A 25,509-nucleotide genomic window follows, 5' to 3' on the forward strand; every position below is an offset into this window, starting at 1 on the left:
GGCCACTAGTGAGCGCCGGCCTTGAAGTTTCCCACTCCACTGTAGCTGCATGGAGAGCGGCAACGTTTAGCCTTGGGGCCAAACTTCGCATGGTAGAAACACACACCTGAAGAATGCTGACCTGAAGGCTGCTGACGACGAGGAGCTGCTGCTGCGATGAGTAGGTGATCATCCCCTGTCTCGGAGACGCCCCCTGCAGGGAGGAGGGTTGCTGCACAGGGCTGCTGAGAAGCCAGAAAACACTTATCAGCCTCCGCGGCCAGTGCTCTGCAATCAGTGGTCGCAGTGTTGGCCAAAGCAGCTCTCACGTGTGTAGGCAGTTGGCGCAGGAAAAGGTGCATGACAGAAAATCCGGGTTGTTGTCCCCCAGCAAGTCGAGCATGCGGTCCATTAACTCGGAGGGCTTACTGTCGCCGAGCCCTTGAAGAGAGAAAAGCCGGTTGGCTCTCTCTGCGTCAGACAGTTCAAAAGTTTTAAGCAGAAGTCTCTTCAGTGTTTCATACTTTGTTGTCGTAGGAGGACGTTTAAGAAGGCTCACCACTCTCGATGCCGTGGAACTTCCGAGGGCAGACACCACGTAGTAGTATTTAGTGTCGTCGGCGGTAATCTCACGCAAGGCAAACTGTGCTTCCGTCTGAGCAAACCATGCAGAAGCCGAGGATTCCCAGAATTCGGGGAGCTTGAGAGATACAGCATTGGCCGTCATGGTTAGGCGATCTGGATACGTCCAGCAAACAAACTTCGTTCGGGGTCACCAGTGTGGAAGTGGCATTGTTTGTAAAGATAATGCAGGATACTTCTCACGTTTCGACTCGGAGGCGTGAGTCTCATTTATTCATTTTTCAACACCGTTAAAACATGGCGCTGCGCATGAACAGTAATGCTGCATGTGTAAACATCACCGGAACATATCATAACCAGAACTCTTAAAGTGACCGCACGTATTATGCGCAGTGAAACATTAAAACCTACGAATTAACACAGAACTGAACACAAGTGTACAAAGGTGAATTATGCATATATCTGTAAACGCTAAGAGCGCTACACATCTTTCATATGTGACTAACGGACAAATGAAAGAGTCCAACAAAATGGTAGCTCTCTATGCTGTGGAGTTCAAAGTCATGTCATGAGCAACTGCAGGGATGTATGTTTGCATATGGACAGCCTTTGTGTCAACTGATGTTAGTTAACTAGCAAACTAACACTGGCTCCTGTCACCTGCAGGCTAGCCGTCAGGTTGCTAACAGGAGGAAACATACAATGGGTGGATGTATTGACTTTTGATTTGGATTTCAGTCAACAAACCCCTGGAAAATGTCAACATTAATGCAATTGACTTTGATTATGGGTACACATTTGCTGTTGAACCACTGCATCACTGTGAGGCCCACAGCAGGTTGAGGACGCTCTCACTCACCTACACCTTTTTCATTCCCATTTTTTCTCCAGGTTGAAGAGATTTTCTTTGAGGGCCTCTAATCAGGTGTGAATGACCAGCCCAAAGCACTGCTGCTCTGCAAATAAAAACTCTGTCTGTATGCTCTTTGAAAAGTCCCAACCATGAATGAGATGTCTGCATACCCATTTTTGTTCAGTTGCATAATTTATACCTTTTATCAAGCAGACTCTCCTGTGATTTGCGTGGAATTGTCTTTTTAGATATGGATATGCGTGTATAATAACAGAAGGGTGTAAAATTCAGACCATAGAGGAAGATAGGCAAGCCTTTTATTACATATCAAAGTTTTTACTCACTTAATTATACTAAAATATTATTCTTTAGAGGTGAATGAGTTACATACATGCATGACCTTTATGCTATACTACAATGACCCTTCACTAGCTGATTATCTGTGGATTCTACAGCCTGTAAGACACATTCAAGGCCAAAAGCTTTTTCCTTTTCGCTTTCTTAATTCAAATAGTTTATACTTACTTACAAAAAATCAGGGTCACATCACAGTTGAAGTTTCTCTCTTTGATCTTTGATGTTTTGCACCAATTGATAGTTCACCAAACCCGTCCCTCAAAGAAGCAGTTGTCCAATCATAGTTTAGCTGCCATAAATGGGCACAGCAGGTCTGTCAAGATTTTCATCTCTCCACATGCCCTAATTGGCCAGCTGTGAAGTGTGAGAAAGCCAGCAGGGGTTGAACTTCTCTCAAGATCTCTTTTTTTGAAATCCTTTACACAACTATCTCTGTCACTTTCATGTGTACGGCCGGCTGCAGCACTATGAATGCCTGTTTGAAAATGTGCAACGTTTTCCCCACAAAGTAGTGCGTGGTCTCTGGTCTCTCATTACGCTGTAGCTGTGATGGCGTGTAATTGACGCTCCCTGCCTCGACTGGACCACGGGGTCCTGATGTAACCGTACTACACACATGTGGCAATTGTTCATTTCTTGTTGTACAGTTAGTTTCCTGAGAGAAAAAGCTGTTTACACATTTACTACACATTATTGAAACAGTTTTAATTCAACAGTGATACCCGAGCTGACAAGATTCATATGTGGGGTAGTAGGCAAAATTGATGATTGTCTGCTAGACTGTCAGCTTTTGACCACCTCTGTCTCAAATGAAGAAGTGTTAAAGTTGCCTCGTTATCTTTGTAAACTGTGTATGTAGCTAAGAGAGGCTGAGGGAAAGGTCATTTTTATCATTTCTGTGAGGCATTACATCCTTACTGCAAATACTCTTGCATTATGGACATGCACTCATTCACTAATTCAAAAAAGGTCCAATTAACTTGTCATTCCACCTTTAACTGAGTAGTCGTTTTCAGTACTGATTGTGTCATAGCAGATAATTAGTGTCGATGCTTTAAATATGAGCTTCCATCCGCCCCTCAGTTGGACTGAAAGGTGTTGAAGCGTCTTTGACGGGGTGACTGATCTGGTCCTCAGGCTCAGTAATCTGCAGGTCACACACCGAGAACGGAGCTCTTCTTTCAGGCTTGCTCTGCTCACTCAACGTTTGGCCTTTTGAACTTGTATAAAAATCTTTTCCTGCCTCTGCCTGAAAAAGAAAAGGACACAACTGTTCATGCATTTATGTAAAAGAAGCAGCAGCAATTACAGGTTCCAGCGGTTTCTGGAGGTTGACTTCCCGCTGAGACTGATTTCATCCCATGGTGAAATTGCTATAATATAAGTTCTCCCTGAGGCTTCTTGGGGTTTGCATGGGGATGAATATTCATTGTCTATTTGATCATAAATGACAGTTATCTCTCTGGATTGGGTGGTGACTGCAGTCACCTGCTTTGTTCCATTCTACTAAAACTGTGGTGTTGAGTCTCTTTGCATGTCTAAACATTAAGAGATATACGGATGTATGGTTGCATTACCATATCGTGTTTAGCAGCATTTATTACTATCATTTTCCACAATTTCTCAGTTTTTCTACCATTTCTCTGTCCAAAAGGATTAATGCTTCACCATATTGGAAAGAAAGAATTTTTGGGATGCCTTTACTGCTTATCAACACAATGTAAATGCACCAAACCAATGTGACATTTGTTTAGGTAGTGAGAGCAGGTGTTGCATACCTTGATTATTAAACTCAAGCCATATCAAACAGCATCACTAATTTCCAGAGCGCTGCTGTTTAGCTTTCTCACTATCAGTCCTTGAATATGAATACTCTACTAGCTCTTTTGAAAATTATCTTGATGTCTTACAGAAGGAGGATGAAAACATAAATATCAGTGCAGAGCCTGGGTCGAGGTAAGCATGTTTTGCCTCTCCAGCACAACCACTGGATGCAGGAGAAAATGGTTAGCGTTACCTTGCAGCTGCATCTTTTTTTTTACACATGTGACAATAGAAAATTCAAATAACACAGTGGTTAAAAGCTGTAAGTTTGTGCACCAGAGCCACTTTGTGCCCAAACTTTTGACCTTTTCCACTCTTCTGTGTTCACTGAGGCTAAACATTTCCTGGACCAATTCATTCTTCTACTAGAAAGACATCAAAATATCAGCATTTTCCTGAACAGATGTAATTGTGCCGTAGCACCCCAGAATCCCATGAATGCACCAAAGCTTGCAGTGGAAAGTGTTTTCATGCACACCAGGTGCAACAGTCATCAACATGTTGACCTTCTGACCCTTAAGTACTCACTGGGAGATGGATCTGCTGTGTAATGCAAATAAACGTATTTCATTAAGTCGTTCATTCATTTAGCCCAGTGCGGTGCACTCAATGCAATTTTTAATGTGCTGTGTATTCACACACACACACACGCACACACACACACACAGATGGACACATTTCTCCATCATCATGCTCACATTGTTTGGAAGTGAAGGCCAGAGGTCGTAAAATGTACACATATAGCGAATCGCAACTTGTTTATCAAAACCATTTTATGACTACATAGGATTTTGTTTGCGCTGAGGTTAATACCTGTCAGTCTCATGCTATACTCATGAGACTGTTCTCATCTCTCACATCCATGAAATGAACATCACAGGCATTGTCACCTGTCGAACAAAAGGAAAAGTGTTGATCTACTTTTAGTTCAGCGGTGAAATAGTGATACCTCTGGGGCTGGATCCAGTGACTGTGCTTCTCATAGGGTTGACTGCAGACTTGCATGGGTTAGTGATACAGAAATTGTCTAATAAAGCTGACAAAGAGTGAAAATGTCCACATTAAAGCTAAAAAAAAAGGATTTGTACAAACACAGCAGTAGCACATTTTCATCGGCCTGGTAAATCAGTTGAATTACACACAGTGTGAAGGCAGCAGATAAACTTCTATTTAAGTTGAGACACTTTTGTGTCTTTACAGTTCATCATATTAAATGTTACATGTTTTATTTAAATTAAGTGTTACTTGCCAAAATCCATAGTTGTATCCTTGAGGTCTAACTTGTTTAAGTTTAGGCACCAAAACTACCTGGTTTCACTTGTGGTTTTCACACAAAGCTCTGGGTGAAAGTGCTGCCCTGACCTCCACCTCTCTAAGGACTTCGTTGCTCCTTCTGCTGCAGGAGCATACATTGGAGTTAGCTGAAGGCTCAGTGCATCTTATGCAAATGCTTCCAAGGGATGTGACAAAGATCAGTATTTGATGCCCCGGGAATGAGACAGGCTCTTATATTAGATCATCTTTTGCAACAGATGGTTATATTCTTGTTTTTTCTACTTGAGACACACCCAAGTTAAATCAAAGCAGGAAAAAGTCTGCAGGCAGCATAACAAAGCAGCAGAGCAGAGAAAACTAAACCCAGAATACACAAATGACTGAGATATGAAACACAGAGACACAGTGAAGGAAAACTGAGTTCTGAGATGATGCTGGCATGATTAGAATTACAAAACCATAAAGAAAGGCGCCTCTTTCCTGCTCTGGTTTCATTCTTAATGAATAAAGGAAGCTGGAAAAGACACTGAGAGGTAAAATAAAATAAATTCTTCAAAGGATTCTTCAAAAATCCTCTGATGCAAAAACATTGTCCACTATTTTTTTTATTATTATTTAAACTGTCTTTTAAACTCTTTTGGTGAGTTGAAGCAAAAATCTATTTCGACTAAAAGGTAGCGGTTGGGATGTTACCCAACGGGCCACAAACAACGGGTGTCATTTTAATAGCTAATTGCCAAAAATATGCGGGATTTTTTTTTTGTTTTATTTTGTTTTTTCATGTAACAGCAGTCATATGTATTGCTCAAAAATTAGAAAACTGTTTTTTTCATGCTGGGCACACTCGTCATTGCCACTAATGGAAATAGAAAAAAACACCCTGTAGTGAAATAAAATTAGTTAATTTTACTGCTGGTTTGTTTCAAATAACTCTATGTTTCACTTGCTGTGATAAAACACCTCAAGAGTCTAACAAGACAACATTGCAAGACTAAGAACTGAGCTGAGATAACGCTTCTCACCATATATATTCGGGCCGTCCTCACTAGAAAAACAGGCGAGCTAATTGAATCACACTGAATATAAATGTCACAGCTTGTGGATCCAAACACTCTGCATACTAATGTTTCACAAGGATAGCCTTGGAAATAAGCTATCAATAATCTATCCATCAGTAATGCTGCTATTTGTTGTTTCTCAAGAACGAAATAGCTGCCCTTCAGAGGGAAAACAGTGTTTTCAGCGTCAAACACGTCAAGAGCGTTGACGAGTTAAAAACCTCTCTGATGTGGAAGATTGCCGAAAGCGTGCACTTGCTCACGTGATTATGGTTTAAGTGTCCGCGGTCTCATCAGTTCCTTGTGTATCTGAAAATCTTGTTCTTGACTGCCAATCAATTTGACCCTGACATTTACTGAAGTTCACATATTCAACAAATGAACGAGACTGAGATTATAATTGTGCTGACAGCTCAGTGTGAAGGAGACTAACCTTTCTTCACGCTGTAGTGGCCTTCAGTATTAATTTGATATATACCAATTAACACTGGTGGTACAAATGATTCAAATTATTTTCTGGTCACCTGTCACATTGTGAGAAAAGGAGATGGGCAATGAAAACTGGCACGATAAGGAAGTTTGTACTAAGGTAATTATTCATTCCAGTTGTGATGTGGAACAATATTTTACCATCTGTCATAGCTGTCAATGAAAAGAAAAAGGTTTGGCTGATAAAATGCAACACATTCAGCTATTCTCCTGATCTCCTTCTCCAAACTGTTTACTCTCATCAGCAGGAAAACTAAACCTGTTACTGACATTCAGTGAGGCAGAGGGAGTAAAGAGCAATTAACATGAGCAGTCGCTGTCAGAAGTTTAGAAGTTTAGAAGTTTTATTTCTTCAATATAACACTTTAAAAATTATATTTAACCCAAAATGTTTTATCAGAAACTCCTCCACTTGAAAGAGTGTGGTAGAAGTTTGTAGTTGAATCCATGTTGGTTACAATGAACTGTGATGGTGACAAACAGTGGAGCAAAACAATGAAATCCCCTGAACCGCTTTATCCCTGTGCACAAACACTCCACCAAACACCCTGCGTCCCGGTCTTCCAAGAAGATGAAAAGCTGGGAAGAAGCAACTGTCTAAAGCTCTCTGGTTTAAGTTGTTTGACAGAAGAGGTTTGGAAAACACGTCACAATCTCAGCAGTTTGTGAAGCAGAATTGCCCTCTCGGGATTTGACAAGGCCGGTTAACGAGACAGACGATGTGGTGAAATATCAAACAACAGGAGAGGAGAAGGTGAAACGGCTGTCTGCAGGAAATCATCTGATTTCTTTGGAATTAATGAACTTTTCAGCAAAATAATGATGAACAGGACCTACACAGCTACACTTGGCTGCTGCAGGTCATACTATAGAAGATATCCAGTTTCTTTAAGTTATAACAAAAACCTGAGTCTGTTACTCTAAAACACCAGAGAGCTTTAAGCTTAATATGTTATTGACGCTGTCATAGAGGAGGCAGCCTCAGTTAAATAGATGGATGGAGGCTGTCCACATCTCCACAACATCACATCAGTCATTTTATCCAGGACTTTAATTTGTTACACCTGATAGATATTTGAAGCAATCTCAACACAGACACTTGCCTGTTGCTCAATCTACAATTGATTTTGGGTTGGGTTCAACCTTTGTTAAAAGTTTGTTGAAGGTATAATATGTAACATTTCTGAACTAAAATGTCTAAAAACAACTAAACTTCTGTTATATATTTTGTTGAGTTTTGTACTTACATTATCCCAACTGTTTCTATTTTCAATTCCTGTTCGCAAGAACAAAGAGGTTTTTCGAAACAGACCAAAGAAATGAATGTATGTATACGTCATCTGTGCAAGTAGCTTATTGTGGCCCATATTTACATTTAATATTACTGCATCTAGTGGCCATTGTAATTATGACAGGAGTAAATCTGATAACAAGTGATATTATAAAGAGCAACAAAGTATGGAGAATGTTGGGTGGATGGGTGGGACCTTCACCCAGGAGAAAGTCAGCATCGACTCTTTTTTCACTTTTGCAATGTACTCAACTTACACCACATACTTAAGTTATCTTAAGTATGTAATTTAATTTCCATAATAAACAAACACAAATCATGATCTTTGCCTAAACCTAATCAAGTTTTGGTGCCTAAACCTAATCAAACTGTGACCATTTCACAACCGTAACTACATGTTTAAAACTGCAAACTCTTCACAGTGATGAATAGTTACTGGACATAACTCCAGTTCTATTCTAAAAAAAGACAGATTTTGAAATATTGGTGTCACTTTAACCTATAACTACTGTGTGGGTTTGAAAACAGATTTATACAGGTCCCTGCACTGCAGTGTGAACTAATGCCACCGGCATACCTTTTTGCTGTCAGTTAAGGTTTGCTTGATGTCAGACTGCCTGAAGGGGTTTGGATGAAATTCTTCTCCGTCCTCCACCCTCAGTCTTGGAATGGCCGTCATTGGGCGAATAACCCCAGGCTTCGTCTGGACACAGGTGATTAAACAGATTCAGAATATTCATCCTCTCAAGCAGCTTTCCCAGACTCTTAGCATTATCAATGTTGTAGAGGTTGCCTAAACTTGATCCAATAATAATTGAATGTGTACCTTTCTAGGATCCATATGGCTTCTTTCCACACCGGTAGAAGGGTGCAAGCTGCATAAAGATGCCTGAATAAATAGTGTGAAAATAATACATCAAAGTAGTAATTAGTATCTCTCAAAGCTGAAATGCTGATATAAGAAAGCACTTGAAGTACTGCAGGTTTTATGTAAAGGCAAGCAAAAGTATGAAATAATTAAAACTCATCTCTGGACATTTTGTGAATTCAGTAAGATACTTTATAATCCATTTATAATAAATTTGCGCATGAAAAATGAAAGAAATATGTATTTGCCACAATGAATTGATTACAGAAAGCAGACTAGTACTAACAGTAGTTTGTTATTAAGCATGGTGGTGGATGTGCACAAACATCCACCCTCTGTTGTGTTGCACCTTCTCACATTTAATTAACTTATCTTGTGGTCTTTTGTACTTGGTTTAAATTCTAAATAAGCCTTTTAAATAAGCAGAACCAACGTGGGCTGTTACTTTTGTCCTGAGAATCCTGTTTCCTTTATTTCAACAGACCAGCCTAATGTTACTCACATATTTGGTTTCACGGCCCAAGGATTTCGGAAATGAAGAGTTGTTCTGCTGAAAGTGAAAAAGAAAGGCAAGACTGAAACCAAACAAGTTACACAAACCTCATCTGGTGGGGAAATATATATATATAAAAATATCCGCTATTCATCCGGCACTTCAAATATGTGACTGTTGAAAATGACTAAAAGGAAGATGAACAGAAATCCTTGGTGGACAAATCTCATGGACCCATCCGATCTTTAAAGACCATGAGTAGTGAAGCAGAGCAGAATTGTACAGTGTCTTCGTATTTACTTGTTCTTAAGCTTAAGTGTTATGCTTTCTCATACCCAAACACATGAAGGGGCTGATTGCCAGTGACTCCCATCATCGACGTTTCGTTAGATTTAGGAAAAGATGGGTTAAAATAAGGACATTACTGTTTACGTTGACTTTGGGTCAAAAGTCAGCGTAAACAGTAACGTGGGTGAAAGTGGGTGGGTGAAAGTCCTGTATTTGTTTGACCCGTCCATCCACCCCACCTCCTCCGTATGTGGACTTTCTGCTCCTTACATAACCTGACTTCCTCCTTCACTCTGATCATAATTACTACAGCCACTAGAAAACATGGGTTGTAATAACGTGCTTGCACAGACGACCTACACGAGTGATAGGCTGGTCATCTCGTGTAGAAAGTACTTTCTCATTTCTTCACCAGCGATTGAAATTTACACTTTGTCATTTATCTATTCTTAGCATCTATATTCACACTGATGTCAGTGTGAACTTACTCTTTTCTTATATACTGCGCACACACTTCTCTGGAAAGCACAAGTTCTTTGATGAATAATGACCAGATGTCTTTCTTGTGCCAATGATTATACAGTCGAATTCACCTTAATCTCACCAGTTGGTGTTTCAGTAAAACAGAACAGAGGCCGTGTTTCCATAAGTTACAACAGGGACACAGTTCAAGTAAATGTGCAGCAAGATGATAGAGATTTTCTAAATTTAAAGGACTAGTTTGCAGAGAGTTAGATGAGAAGGTTGAGAAAACTCTCATACTTGTCCATTCAATATGAAGCTGGAGCCAGCAGCCGGTTAACTTAGCTTAGCATAAAGACAAACAGCTAGCCTGGCTCTGGTAATAAAGGTAAAATCCTCCTACCAGCACCTCTAAAACTCATTAATTACCATGCATTTTATCACACACCCTGTAAACCCATAAATTGTTGATATTGTTTTTAATTTCTGGTTTTGTTTTGTTAGGTAAGTGAATCAACTTCTGCTCCAGCTTCATATTTCCAATACAGACACAAGAGTGAAATCGATCTTTTCACGTAACAGCAAATAAGCATATTTCCAAGGACGATTTCTCAAAGAAACTTCAGGGGGAAATTAATAATTTATGAGCTTTCCATATGTGTCACATGCTGCTAAAGAAACTTTACCTGCAGACCAGCGCTGGGAGTCGATGACCTGGACGGCTGCAGTGGATGGGATGTTAGGAACATAAAGATGGCAAAAATTAGCCCATTAAATCACTTTTAAAATCAACATTTACACACGTTCAATTTTATAAGATGTATTTGATTGAACTCACTGGAGTGGAGCTCGCCAATATCTCATCAATAACTGCGTATAGTTCCTCCGACTGTTGCCGGAGTTGGGCGGGTGAGCACATCTGTAGGAAGCAGAGCGTTATTGGTGTCGTGTGGAGAGTGCAGTGAAAACCAGCCGCCATGTGCGTTGTTATACCTCAGCGTGCGTGTCTGCAGCACCTCTGTCCGCTGAAACACCTCTGGCCCTCATGTCACACGGCGCCTCTTCACTCTCTACCTGCTCGTCTATTGTCTGTGAAGGCAAAGCAGAGTGAACAGGCTGAGCTCCCTGTCAAGGCTGCTGCTTTTCTTGGAGTGAGTCTCAGAAGACGCAGCGAACATTTCCTGCAGATGATTCACATTCATCCACTCTGTATTCCTCACAGACAGCCTTCTCTCCTCTGCAGCTCTAACCTGCCGTGTGAATAACACAGCAATACGCCATGTTTTTGTGTCTCTCTGAGCATGACATCTACTCAGGTTTAAAAGGTCTTTCAGGTGCAATATCGAAAGCATTGACCGTAAATCCTTCTGAAATGAGTTTTCTGTCGTTTGTTGCCGAACAATTTTTGGAAATTTGGACAAGTTGGGACTTTAAGATTTAATGCAAACTTTACAGTTTATGAGTTTATTCCCATTTTACATTCCTCACATAGTGCTCCCTATAGCAACGTTTGCTGGAGTGCCTGCATCAAATTCACAGCGGGACCTCATTTGCCTGAATATTTAACAGGGATAACGAGAGGATTGTGGGATTAAAGTCAAATAAATGAACTCACCTGCTGATCCAACAGAAGGGTGTTTGTGGGAATTGCAGCGAGAGACTTGTAGCTTAACTTGATCTTGTGTGTCTGGAGTTTATAGACAAGGAGACAATGAATATAAATTAACTCACAACTCAAATGTCTGCATTTTACTAAAGATAGACTTTGTGGAATGTTTTGTGCAAATTCATCATAAGTGTTACTTTTTTCTGACATGGCATGCTTTATCTCACACAGCTGCAGGCTACTAATCATGCAAAACAGTCAGCCGCACTCAAGATACCCAGTGGCAAGAACTATACTGAAGCTTATCAGCCTGCTCTCATGCTGCTGGAAACTGCATCGCCTTGTCGCTGCTCTGATAATTAATTTGGCTGTAACTGGAGAACTGTAACCTTTCCTTACTAAAACTACACGACTGTGTCCCATGTCCAGTTTCATTTACCTGCTTGTACTACATAAATTGGAGTTCTGGTTGTTTATACTTACGGTGTCACTTTACTTCAAGCTGTATGTTTGGCCTAGAAACCAGAGTTTTGAAAAGCTGCTGCATCAATTTGCTTTGACATTTCAGATATGCTAATCATTAAGATCCAGAAATGTTCAGTATGACTGGAATCTCTGTGAAGCAAAGATCTAAACCAACATCAACCAGGGGAGCAAAAATCTAAAAACAGCCTCACACAGAGGACAGCATGTGATATCCAGCTATCAAATGAGGGAAATCTGTTTTTAACTACATAGCGTGGGAGAACAACATATCGCAGGGAACATATTGAGTAATATTCTCAGTTTAAACAAGTCATGCATACGGCAAGCAGAGCGGCTACCTTTCTTTTTTTACCCTCCCTGTCACCGCAGTCTGATATTCCACTCCCCGGCCTTGGTGAGGGCGTGGAGCGCAGCGATAGAGAAGGGGACGGGGTGAGGTCTCTGATTGGTGGAGCAGGAGAGGGCGCGGGGGAGCCGGTGGGTGACGGCCATCCAGGGAAAACGAGGGGTGTGTGGCGGGAAGGAGACAGGCAGTGAGCTTTGTGAAAACCCTGTGATGCCGGGGCATGTTTGGAATCAGGGCAGCTCCTCCCCGCCTCACACCTTCCTGCGGTGTAGTGTGATGGAGGCAGAGGTGATGCTGCGTCTGTGACACAGGGTGAGCGTGAAGGCTGAAGCTGAGGAGGAGATCTCAGTTGTTGGGAAAGCGCATGAAGCTTTGAGAGAGATGAATTTGGCGGGTGACTCCATTTCTGGGGTGCAGAGGTCTCTTGTTTGCTCATTAGTTTAGAGGATGGGGAGGTGTGTTGTTTAACGTTGTTATCTGCGTGGCCCTGAAGGTGCATGTGAGTGTTGCTGGGCTTCAGCTCAGGGGACTTAGAAATGGAGATGTGCGTGTGTTGCAGTTTTTTGAAGGTTTCGCAGTCTTCGTGCTTTGGTGCAGAAACAGATTTGAAGTTGGAGGAAAACAGAGGGAGCGGAGTTCGGGGAAATGCGCCGCTCTTCACCGGCGGGGGTGAAACAACCTGCTCCCATCGAGGTGTGCTGCTTGAGCGCACCTGCTCCGAGCACCTTTTCAACTGAGTTTGAGTGCATGCTCTGCTGAGCTCCTTTGGCTGCACAGGTGGAGGAGCAGTGACGCATCTTTTAGGCTCCCTGTGAATGTGGCTCTGACTATCTATAGACGCCGATGAGGAGAACTGGGAGGAAAGCTCCAGGGGAATGGAGGCCACGCTGGAGGCTGCTGAGCAGGCGTTACAGAAGGACAGGGTCACGGGGTTGACAGGCCAGCAGGGGGTGTAAGGCCTCTGCAGAGCAGGGGACAGAACGGGGAGACGGCCTTTTCTCAGGATGGCAGTGAGGAGGGAGAGTCGGGTGAGAGGAGGCCGGTGCCGGGGAGGAGGGGACTGGGGACAGACAGAGGAGGACAGGCTTTCGCAGGACGAGAAACAGCTTTGAGGGATATGAATCAGACTGGAGCCAGGCGCGAGACAGTGTCTCCTGATCTGGACGACAGCAGGGGAGAAGATGCCAGAGAGGACAGACGAGCAGGGAGAGACAGTGCGGCTGAAAGAGGCAGGAGAGGCTACAGAGGATGGCAGTGCAGCAGACCAGCTCTTCTCTTTGTCCGAGCCCTCCGAGAGGATGGACTCTCTGGAAGAGGCCGGGGTGGGAAACAGGTCTGCAGAATATGTCGGGCTCGTTCTGTCCTCTGACACAGACACTCTATTTGCAAAGAAACCCGAGCTACCCTCTGCGAGTCCAGAGGTATCGTGACACTGTGGCTGGGAAATGCCCCTGTGTTTATCAACAGCTGTTTCCATAGAGGCTGTCCCGGCAGCCACATGGTCGGGCGTATTTTCAGACTGAGCGCTGACCAAAGGAGAGGCTTTGGTTTGAGAGACACTCACGTGATCCGGCGACGGCTTTAACTGAAAAAACAAAAACGTTTTCATTAAATGGCAACTAAAGTGCGGTTTTCCTTTCCCTGACTGTCACTTCAAATTATTTTTAAAGACAGATAAAGCAAAGGTTGTGACCTGCCAATTAAATTTGTAGGAAGTGAACAAGTTCTGTCTGTCGTGTTTAATCTGTTCAGAGACAGTACTTTGATGACCTGACACTCTGTAAAAGGAGAACTAAAATAAACCCATTATAGAGCAGACCCTGTGAATAGTTTAGTATGTTATTCTAACATTATGAGTCGGATCTAATTAAACTGTTAGAATGAAAAGGCAATAAATTCACACACTGGACAGTGATGTTAGTTTTTAATGTATCTCCTGACAGTGTTTTATTGTATATGTCAACTTGATGAGAACATATTTACTCTGTATAAATTGGCTGCACATTGTACAGCACACACACTCATACACACATGTCTATACTGTAATATGTCAACACTCTGTCATAGCTTGCACATGACATTGAGAGTGCTCGTGTTGTACTTACTTGAAGTTTCATCCCTGTGTTTCCTTCTCCTCCATCCACAGAGTCCTTGATAAAGACTTTCTCTGCTTTGAAAATTCCCCTGTCTGACATGGCCTCCCTGGTTGTCTCCTCATGGGACACGGCAAAGTTCTGACAGGAGGAAAAGAAGCAAAGGTTTAGGAGGAACTGAGCGAGTGAAACCCGAGAAATCCCGAGGTGAACTTCAGCCAGCCTCCCTGAGCTTAGGGCTGTGCTTGGTTTCACATGCCCCACACATATAATTCACATGTACACACACATGTCCTGCTGACGCGCTGCAGGACATGGTTCATATGCAGGACTGAACAACTGAGGAGGGGTCTGTGTACACACACACTGCCTTAAAGCTGGAAGTGTTAAACATGAAGAGAAGTAAATGTCTCCAGCGAGTCTGTCAAACAGTAAAATCCTACAGACAGGAGTTACGCTGTCGTTCAACCTAAAGATCAATTTAGGCAATTTGGTTAAAGTTTGGGAAAGTTTGTTGCTGTGGTTACAAAAAAAACCCTGACTGTAGCACGAGACAGGATGCGAACACAGACATCTTTTACAACCAGTGATTCACCTCCTCCCCAAAAGGTTTCTGTGCATGCTAAGACCCCGTCATTCTTCGCATGGCCACAGGAGGCTGCTTCTGAGGAGAACGTGAGTCAAAAGCCGCTGTAATAATGACCTTTAATGTTGTTTTTCTGGCAGGGATGCTGTCACTAGAGCATTCAGCTTGTATTGTCTTTTCCTAATAAGGGTCTTCCCAGCTGAGCAATACACACTCATTTAACCGTACAGTAGCTCCTCCTGGTGCCAAATCCTTTAAACTCAATCAAATGCAAGTGAAGATGTGAAGATTTCATGTGCCCAAAATCCATAAAACAAAGGGATTAAAGGGTCACCTCACATTATTGTTGCTTACACAGCCAGCTGAATGAAAAAACTTGCACCTGACCAGAGAATGTCTTCTATAAGGTGTTTTTTGTATATATCGCCTCTGAAATGAAGCAGAGGAGAGGCATTGTAGGGTAACAAATGTAATTAAGGACAGCACAAGGAAAAACTGTCCGCATGTGGTAAAATAAACAAAGAAATCTCTTTTTTTTAACCTAAAGGATGCCGAAATGCTGTTTTTCTTACTGAAAGTTAGAAGATTAAAAACACTCTCATGTTTGTGCATTAAATATGAAGCCACTGTCATCAACTGGTTATCTTAGCTTAGCATAAAGACTGGAAACAGCTGGCCTGGCTCTGTCCAAACGTAAACGTCCATCTACCTGCAGCGCCTCTGAAGATGTCAAATTAACTCATTATATCTCATTTGTTAAAAACATACTTAAGCTTAAAAGCAGGCGTTTTCTGCTCTCAGTATTTATGCTAAATTAAGCTACCTGCCTGCCGGCTCTGCCTTCATACTTAGCTACTGTGTAAATGACATTACATAGCAGAGCAGCACAGGATTACATGGCTTTTTGAAGATTTGCATAATTTTGCACTAATTCACTTTCACTCCACTTTGTGTACAATTTCCTTGGTAAGAACAGGCTTCATTGCCCCGCGAGATAAATAATCACCAGATAATTTGAATTTGATGTGGCTGCAATTTCATGTTATCTGACCAAAACATAAATTCAGGTCAGTGTGTTCAATAGGATGTGATTCAAGCAGTTGTGGTCTATGTGTGAGCTCGACTTAAAGGCATTATTAAGTGAATTAAGTGGAGCTAAAAGGGTAACTGCTTGTGACAAGCATCATTACTGACATGAACTCCCACATTTATGGTAATTATGAACCTAAAAATAAATATTTGACACCACATTACATTGACACCCTTCAGTTTTCTAAATGAATGAAGATATTCTCTCCCTCTTGTTCTTTTACCTTAATGTAAATCAGTAATCAAACAAATGAAAGGCTGCCAGAATGACACCTATTCCTGCACTGTATTTAACCTAAATGGCAGTTTATGCAAATAATATCAGCCAAGACTGTGTTTCAAATGCTGTTGTATTTAGAACTAGAATAAAATGCACAGCGCAAACTGTCTTAGCACTGATGACATAATAAGCAACATTTTCCAAAAACACAATAACATTTTAATCTGTTGCCATGATGTTGTCATGTTGCCATCTTGCTATTGCAATATTTAAAGTGCACAGTCATACAAAAGTGACAAATTAGTAAATTAGTGTCATTTTGGCATGAATACAATATTCGTGTATTATTTTGATCACATTTAATGCGACTTCGAGCAACATTTTTGACAAATTAAATTAAGCCCATCAGTTTAATTAATTCTGGTTACTTTTAATGAAGCATTAATTGAGCTAAATGTGCCTTCTTTCAGCAATTAATTAAGCAGAACAGAATAGTTGCAGAGGGTATTTCAGGAGGAAAATATCTACTCACCTGCCATCATCGTTGAGTACCCCTCCCAGATAGATTTAAAAGAAACCCTCACATTTGAAACCCCAAGATAATTAGGCAGAGGAGCTCCGAGTGTTGTGTTGTAGTTGCTCATATTTCAAATCAATGGTGGCCACTCAGAATACAAAATGACCACTTGAGGTGAGACTCACTAATTGGAAGACAGCAAAGGGACACCAATGCACTTCCTTTCTTTTGAACAGGACATAGATGCGGGATTAATGAGCTGTCAGATGTCTCGCAGGTAATCCACATCCTGCACTCTGGCATCTCAATATGAAAGCCGACTCACCACGGGGACTGTTACTAATCCATCATGTGTTAATTGGACAAGACGTCACTCAGCTGTTGACTAAATTTTGAACTAAGCCGTAAGAAACAGTTAAGTATAATTTGGATTACTGTCAAACCAATTTGTGCTCTCCTGATAAGCATTTAGCAGAACACCCGACTTCGTGTGAGTGCGTGTGCAGAATGAAAAATTGACCTAGTGGCACAATTTAGCGCCACATGAGCGTATCAGAGGAGAAGCAGGTCACTGTGTACTCCATGATTCCCGCACTGCTACTTATAAATCAGCAAAGTGTGCCACCAAAAACCAAATTTGTGTTTTGAAACAGATGGCACAGATGCTCTGTGCTAAAGAAAATAAAAACCCTGTCTGGACAACAATATGAGGGAAAGATGGAGAAGGACAAACAACTGATGAAGTGGAAATGGAGTTGAAATGAAGACATGGAAGAAATAAATGAGCACAAAGCCGTGCATAGTGATGACGGCTTCAGTCCAGTGTTGTGCATGAAAAGGTAATACTTCCAATCTACAACCCCGAATCCAAATTAAGTCGGGACGCTGTGTAAAACAGAAATAGAGCAGAGAATCCTTTCTGACAAACACTCCAGAAAAAAAAGCACAGTACAAAGACAAAATATTTAATGTTTTACTTCATCAGCTTCATTGATTTTTGTAAATCACTTCCTGAAGCCTTTGTCTGTTTGCAAATGATTGCATTCTGTTTTTATTTGGGTTTTTACACAGCGTCCCAACTCTTTCTTTAAATATGCTAAAACACAGGGTTGTTCACGGTCTTCCAGCTAAGTAGTCATATGTTGATGGTTAATAACATGAAGGGCTGCCACTCCTTTTGGTAACAGAAGTGGGGGAAGTTAAGGAACGTGTGGTGCCGCCCCCCAGTGAGTGAGACCTTTGAAGTATCATGCAGGCAGCCGGCGAGCCGACTTCAGGCAGCAGAGGCGGTCGGCTATCCCGAGGCACCCGAAGCTGGGGTGCCGCTGTGATGTTGACGCTGGATCAACATCCGATAGCACGATACCCCCTTCAACCATCGACACCGCTGGGGTCCACCTCAGCCCCCAGGTTCAACATTTTTAGTTTGTGTGCATTAAAGTAGTTTCTGCATAAAGTTGGGCCCAAGGTCAGAAAAACTTGAAAATCATCCACCAAAAAGAAATATTGTGAAGATTGTAATTGCAAAATCCTCTATTGCTTTAATGTGACGAGCTGAGAACTTGGAGATTGACGCCACATATATTTATTAAGTGTGTGGTGTCACTGTCGTGAAATGAGATGCAAGAAGAAGAGAATGTTATAACCTTGACTCAGTCCTCGAGGTGGTTCAGGAATATGTTTGATATTGGTTCACACATCTTGAAACATAATGAACTGATGTGTGCTGTGTGAGTCAGATGCCAGATAATAATATGAGATAATTGGATGATATTAAATCAATCGGTGACCTTCACAGGCACTGCATTTCAAACCTTTATGGAAACAGTAAAACAAAATATAGAACAATGATATTTCTTTTTTCGGATGGTGAGTTTTAAGCATGTAACTCAAATTCTAGCGTTTACAGACATACATTCACGAAACAAGAAGTGGTCACAGCTTTTGAATCTCTGATTCTTATTTCCTCCAGAAGATGAGTCACACTGATCACTATTCCATTGTCTGAAAAGAAAATTGTGGATGCAGCTTTTAAAATCCTGCAGAGTGAGACTGAGCCTTCTCCAGAAGAAAAGGTGTGTCCTTTAATCCTTAATCCACTGACGTGATTAATCATTCGAAACTTGATTAATTTACCTGAAAGTTGCAGAATTAGATTTTCCTGGCTCATGGACTTTTATAGTTTTATTTACACTTTCGTCTCCATCAGGTTGTCTATAAGCCTCATTAACCGTTTTCTAGCCCTTCACATGCACATTACTCCGTCTCTACTGTTCCAAATGTTTGAATAAATACTATTTAATGTGAATCTTTAAAGAAATACTTTGCAGAAACAAGTATTGTAAGTCAAGTTGGATAAAAATGATGAATGGCCCATCTGTCACATCAAATATGAAATTAAAAGTTGGTCATATTCCTATGCTGTCATTATCTGAGCAGTGTGGGTGTATTTAAACTGGTAATACTGAACATTTTCTAACAGGAGGCTGCAAAACCTAGATTACATCAGGTTTTGTTGAACAACTAGCAAAGGTTTTAAAGTCCCTCTTCAGGAACTTGATTAACCCCCCCAAAAAACTAATCTCTGTTCATCTAAATGACTAATTTAGAAGTTTTTGTCTATGAAAAAAATCCTTTACATTGGCTTAGACGTAACTTTACACCTTTGCCACCTAAGCACTCTCCGCCTCTGTCTCCACCCACCCCTCCACTGCTCGCCTGCAGCTTCGACTCATTAAACACACAAACCTTATCAGCAGCTTCACCATCAGACTATCTGATCTTAAACAGCTGAGGAGTCAGATTGGGTGGGTTCAGTGTTGCTGAGTGACACCCAATACATTGGACATGAGTAAGTTTGTCTACCTGGTGACAACAGAGAAGGATGAAGAATAACAGTACAAGCACACACAGAGAGCAGGTGGCAATACAAAGAAAGCCAGTTAGCTGAATGAACAACATGTATTTAGTCAGCACATGTATTTGGATGAAGGACTTGTAGTAAAAGCAGTAATCATGGTACAGATAATGAAAACCAGTTACAGATAATATCACTTTTAATCTCCTGGGTGTGTGCTGCTGCTCTACCTTATTTGGTTTTCCTGTCAGAGCTCCAGATCTCGCTTCTTCAGTAATGATGCTCTCAGTTGGTAGTTCCCACACCACTGGCACAAAAGTGAACCTTGAAGACTCAGATGGCACTCCTATTGAAACCTGCAAAACAGAAACGAGGGAATCAAATCACACGTGTCACCCACACTTAACAATTTCCCAGTAGTTTCCCAGTCAAGCACACACACTTTTTTTTCTTACAGTGAATGATGAGTCAAGCATAAACAGACTTCATCCCATGTGTTTCAGTCACTCTCAACACGTCTGCCACTGATTTTCAGATTTAGCGTAGCTTACTTCCTTCTGCCTCATGGGGTTGTGTAACTATGCCCTGCCACTAATGATCTATCATCACACGCACACACACAGATTAGGCAGTTTAGCACCCTGCAGCTCAAAGCCTCGACACACCCAGACCTAGTGAGCAGTAATGAGTCGCAATTACATCTGCTCGTCTTCTCATCTACATGAGCCACCTCATATGTGTGTTACTATGTTGTGCTGTGAGTTTAGGTGGAAAAAGCTGAATTTATAAAAGTGAAAGGGGGTAAAAATAAGCAAAAGATGCTCCTTTGTGTTTAACTCATGAATGGTGACTAAAAACTAAGCAGCTTTGAAATCTCTGGGCCTTTTCCACTGCAGGAACTAACCAATCTGTAACTTTAACACGCAGCCGTTGCACAGTGTTGTCTCCACTGGCAGCGCTGTCGATCGTGATTGGTCAAACCGATTGTGTTGTTACATCAGAATAAAGAGGACAGCCCCAACCACCACGTCATCACTGTTCCCGCATCAGCCAGGAGAACCAACACTTTTTAAAACTATCAACAATGGAGACGACTGGAGGGTGAACATCAGAGTCATCACACATGTTAAACAATGCATGACGATTAAAGACAGTCAAATAAACCACAGTGTGCACAGCTGGGCAAACTACAAAATGGTATATCGGACCGATGATCTAGCCAACAAGACATGACTGGCCTGGCTCTGTCCAAAGCATTAAAAAAATCTGCCTGACAGCACCTCTAAAGCTCATTGAAAATTTTTCTTTCATATCTGCACAAAAAGTAAAAAGTCTTTATGCTCAGCTAAGCTAATTTCCTGCTCGCTGTAGCTTCATATTTAGCATACAGACGTGAGAGTGTATTGATCTTTTCATCTAACTCCCTGCAAGAAAGCAAATAAGCAAAGATGTTGTGATATGGTTCAATTTAGCAAGATATAAAAGATTAAATAGAGATGCTGGTAGGTGAAATACACACAAACAATCAACATACCAACATCAACATGGTCATACACAAGGGCTCAATCCTACATCACACACATATTAGGCTACATGTGTTACAAGCTTCATGCCAGACGAAACAACATTATGTCAGAGTACCAGGTCTAAATATAAAGTAAAACCAAAGCACATCTATGTGGTTAACGTGCAGAAGCTCCTGACAGCCAAATTGATGAGCTGCTTTTAGCACCCTGGGTGTGATTTTTAAAACCATTTTTATTACTGAAAATTGCTTCTTCTTTTTTAAAAATCCAAACAGCTCCCATGAATCTTGTTATCCAAGATTCGTACTTTAACTTGAGAACAGTGGTGTACATGGTGTTCTCTCTAAAACCTCTTCAGGGGTTTCCGTCATAAGTCAGCCCCTGGAGAACTGTGCTGTCTGCAGAGGGGCTGCGAATTCACCCACATATGTGAAAGACAGCGACATCTCTCTGTGATTATAATCTTGAAGGAATAAGAGCTATAAAATTCAGATTAAATGGGAACATCTACATGCTTCCACTTACTAAGCTTGCAGAAATTGCAGAGAGAATTTATCTCATTAATAAGCCATTATTGAGCCACTCTATGTGTTGTCCATTAACGCAATGCAATTGGCATTTTGTAATCTGGATGTGTGAAAACATTTCCCACACAGCAATCAAAGCCACTGCTTACTAATTACGCTTCTTCTCTCCACAGTGTTGTCAGGTCATCTGCGAAATGCAAACTGGGGGGTAAGGGCGCTAAAATTTCCATCCCTCATCAGTGGAGGTTATTGTAGCTGATACTTAAGACTCTATTAAAAATGGATCACACATCCTCTACTCATTGATGTCGCGCCAGCCCGGTTCTGATAATAATGAGTGGCAGATGAAATGTGGGAAGAAGATAAAAAGCAGCTCCAAAACAAAATGATTTCTCATTTTCAGAAATTGATTTTAGAATGTAAAAATTCATTCACTATATGAGATATTTTGAGTCCTGCTGGGACTATTTTAATTATTATAGTTTCTTACTTTGTGCATCATGCGAGATAATTGCATGTAAGCATTGTGCCATGTGGTAAATTGTGCTGCCTTTCAAGTCCAACTATATGTCTACTGTTCTTTCTTTAAATTAATGAGTGCATTATTTTATACATCATAACTGCACCGCGTCATACCTTTTTAATAATGGAGGAACATTATGTCTGTTCCAAGATTAGGTGAGAACAGCACTGCAGCTCCTGCACTTTGCTTTATTAGTCATTTTGCCTTGGCCTGGGTAATTACATATCAGCAAACCTCAAAAATAAAGGTAAAAGCACTGAGTTTCTGAATGCTCTTGAACTGATGGGACACATTTGCATTTTAGGGAGGTACATGGAGCTGGTGTGCTTCTGACACGTTTAAGATGTTTAGATATAGTGATAAAACTATAACAGCAGAAAATGACTTCGAAATGTGCAATAAAATGTAAAATAATGGAAAGGTCAAGGTAAAGAAAAAAGCACACCTGTTTTGAGGTGCTGGCTCACAGATCGACATCAAAGGGTAGAGAAAAAAGGTTTCGGCATGTCTCAGAGTAAAATCCAGGAGTCGTCTGACAGACCTTTGTGTGTATGCGAGGTGTTTCATAGGTAGGTCAGGCACGTTTACATGTCCACATGTTAAAGAACTGGCAAATACAAACAGAATAAGAGTAAAAAGGAGAAGCATCTGGATTCAAATGAAGCAAAAGGTAGCAGGTGCGGTCTTCTTATATGCTGTCAAAACAACATGTCTATTTGCCTGAAATGTCAATGTCTGTGACATATTGTGTCCTGTTAGGAGTTAAAATAACTGCAGCTCCACATGTTACCCTGTCCCAGGATCACAATGTCACTCCTGCCAGAAATACCACATTCACTCAAAGCAGATATGTGGCTTTTTGAGCTCTATACAATATACACCCACTGGGGATTTCATACTATTTCTATGACCTTTACGGTTCATTAAATATTCTAAAGAAGTGGGAGACTGTAAAAGGTAGAAATGCAACAGACCCGTGTAGCTACATTTAGTCTCTGAAGCACTGGTGGAGCAAAACTGAGTACACTCACATTTACTATTGCAATTTTATACAAATGCATACTTCAGCTCCACTACATGCATTTCACAGATATAGTTACTGGCTAATTCATATATATATGTATATATATATACAGTATATATGTGTGTATTTATGATCAGTTCCCAAAATATGCTAGATATAGATTAAAATACTCAACTGTGTGTAAAATAGTTACAATTTGAACCAGCTACAACGTTAAATGGCTGCTTACACATTATGCATCATCCACAATAACAATCAAATATTATATATATATATATATATATATATATATATATATATATATATATATATATATATATATATATATAAAACAATCATTTAACACTGACATGGCCTTTTCTGTCTGTATAAAGATTAGCTTTAAGTACATTTTACTCATAATTGCCTGCTTTTATTCAACATTTTTTTAACACAGGACCTTTACTTGCAATGGAGTACTCTTACACTGTGGCATTGCTTAAGTCAAGGATCTGAGTACTTCTTCTACCTCTTTCCTTAATCCCATGCCACCGAGTGACATGACACCCAGTTCCTAAGCCTGAAGAGTTTCACTTTTACTTCTGAAGGCCAAGATATTTATATTAGCGACACCACTACAGCTATAAATAAAGAAACAGAGCAAATGCTGCGACTAAAATAATCATGTGCCATCTTATAAACTTGTTTATGTGTTTATGTTCTTATGTAGCCTGCTTGTTTGCGTGTCCTCTGTAGTCATAGCAGAGTAAGTTTATACTGTGAAAGGTTAAAGGGAGCATTTCCTACTTGCCCATCGGAGCCCTCTTGAATGTCTAATTGCGTTGCATTCGCTGAGGTCATGCCGTCCTCACAGATCACATTGCAGCCACCACTGGTTCACTGTGCTACACGTTGCCTCGCTGTGTGCATGCCTTCACTCAGTCATTTCTTGTGGCATGTCGGACCCATCCCGAAGACTGAAAACGAGCAGTACTAAATCATTTCCTGAAGCAGACCACCCTGTGTGGGGCCCTTTAAAGGGACACTCATAAACACAGACCAACCTGAAAGTGATAAATGTACTCCTTGCTGAATGAAAGCAAGTGATGTTGTGATCTAGGTTGTAATATGTCAATTATTATGCAATTATAAATGATTAAGCGGCTCTTTATTTTGTGGGTTTCTGTGTTCTTTAATGCTGCAGTGCTTCTTCTGTAGAAGCAGCAATGAAAAACAAGCAGCACTTCCCAAAAGTTCTACATTCATTCATCACATATTCACTCGTGTGTGTGTTTGCCGCTGATGCTGCACAGTTTCTGCCGTAAATGCGAAAACCGCTGTGCTCCACAGATGTTAAAATGTATATGTGAGCAGTTCACGGTGCGCCACAGAAAAAGCATAAACAGTTTGGGTGTGTCACTAAGTAAAGAGTTTAATTACAGACAAACACACAGCCCCTCCCTCCAGAGTAGATAGGCTGTGCAAATATAGGCCACTGCCAGCTGCTACTGAGCACATTTTGTTATCTCTTCAGATTCTGAAGCAATGTTATGAGTCAAGGACAAAAATGCACATACTTCAGTCAATGCCTGCAGTTTTCAATAGCAGAGTATTCAGGCAGAAATTGCCAGTGTCATTAAATGTCTTGCTTTTTCGAGTCTGTTACATCTCGGAATCATTCAGCCGCAATGTTTTTTATGATGAATGTTTGTGTAACACTTACTAATGACCTTATACTGCAATGATGATTTAAAAAGCCCTAACAGTCAAGGATCCACTCACTGCATACACATTCAATATTTTGTTCTTCATCCTAGTGTGACAGGAAATAACAGGAGTGTCAGGTATCTGCATCGGAGTATATAGTGTGTCTATGTGTTTATGTGTGAAAGCCTGGAAGGTGGCAGCGGGTGGAAGAGGGCACAATGGGGGGGTGAATAGTGTTGATGGATTAAAATCTAATTCTTCACCTGGTTTCACTTTCCAGTAGGATTTAGCTTTGATGTAAACATCTTCATCTCAAAACAGAGTTTAAAGCCAGAGCCATTATAACTACAAAGGTCAGAAAACAGAGGCAGGTCAGTGATATTAGTTCAGCCTTACAGCAAGTACCCAAGAAGAGGTTTTTCATCTGGTACACATTTTCAAAACATATCTGTTATCAAACCCTCTTACCTTCCCCAGACTCTTATTCAAATTGTCCATTTCTGCTTCAAATGCCTTCCCATCCAGAAGTCGCTTGTGTCCAGGCTTCGGAAAAACTGCAAATATTGATCAAAGCAGATGTGGAAAGCAAAATGCACACTTTTCA

General features: G+C 41.0%; 1 protein-coding gene across 4 annotated transcripts; it reads right to left on the reverse strand.

The window, feature by feature from the left end:
* Positions 1-572: 572 nt before the first annotated feature.
* Positions 573-25,509, reverse strand: LOC121613988 (muscular LMNA-interacting protein). 4 transcript variants are annotated; one of them, XM_041947744.1, is made up of 13 exons: positions 24,006-24,137; positions 22,641-22,802; positions 19,850-19,975; positions 14,363-14,491; positions 12,250-13,842; positions 11,435-11,506; positions 10,813-10,908; positions 10,658-10,738; positions 10,506-10,541; positions 9,079-9,126; positions 8,535-8,597; positions 8,286-8,411; positions 573-3,020 (listed from the first exon to the last, which is right to left on the reverse strand). In XM_041947744.1, the coding sequence occupies exons 4-13, from the start codon at positions 14,450-14,452 to the stop codon at positions 2,826-2,828; spliced, it is 2,400 nt and encodes a 799-aa protein (XP_041803678.1). In that variant the 5' UTR covers positions 14,453-14,491; positions 19,850-19,975; positions 22,641-22,802; positions 24,006-24,137; the 3' UTR covers positions 573-2,825. The 4 variants fall into 4 exon arrangements, with proteins under 4 accessions (XP_041803678.1, XP_041803677.1, XP_041803676.1 ...); XM_041947743.1 differs by lacking the exons at positions 22,641-22,802; positions 24,006-24,137 and adding an exon at positions 25,374-25,509; XM_041947742.1 differs by lacking the exon at positions 22,641-22,802 and having other exon boundaries at positions 9,079-9,123; positions 24,006-24,155.

This window comes from Chelmon rostratus, chromosome 11 (genome assembly GCF_017976325.1).
Source record: "Chelmon rostratus isolate fCheRos1 chromosome 11, fCheRos1.pri, whole genome shotgun sequence".
NCBI classification, from domain to species: Eukaryota; Metazoa; Chordata; class Actinopteri; order Chaetodontiformes; family Chaetodontidae; genus Chelmon; species Chelmon rostratus.

What these genes read in the sequence shown, in the direction of transcription:
- LOC121613988 (XM_041947741.1), bottom strand. Translation starts at nt 24,059, where the DNA reads ATGACCTCAGCGAATGCAACGCAATTAGACATTCAAGAGGGCTCCGAT. An exon ending in CTCCCAGCGCTGGTCTGCAG is followed by an intron (nt 9,127 to 10,505) that starts GTAAAGTTTCTT and finishes TTTCACTTTCAG; the next exon opens with CAGAACAACTCTTCATTTCC. An exon ending in TGGGCCGTGAAACCAAATAT is followed by an intron (nt 8,598 to 9,078) that starts GTGAGTAACATT and finishes CTATTTATTCAG; the next exon opens with GCATCTTTATGCAGCTTGCA.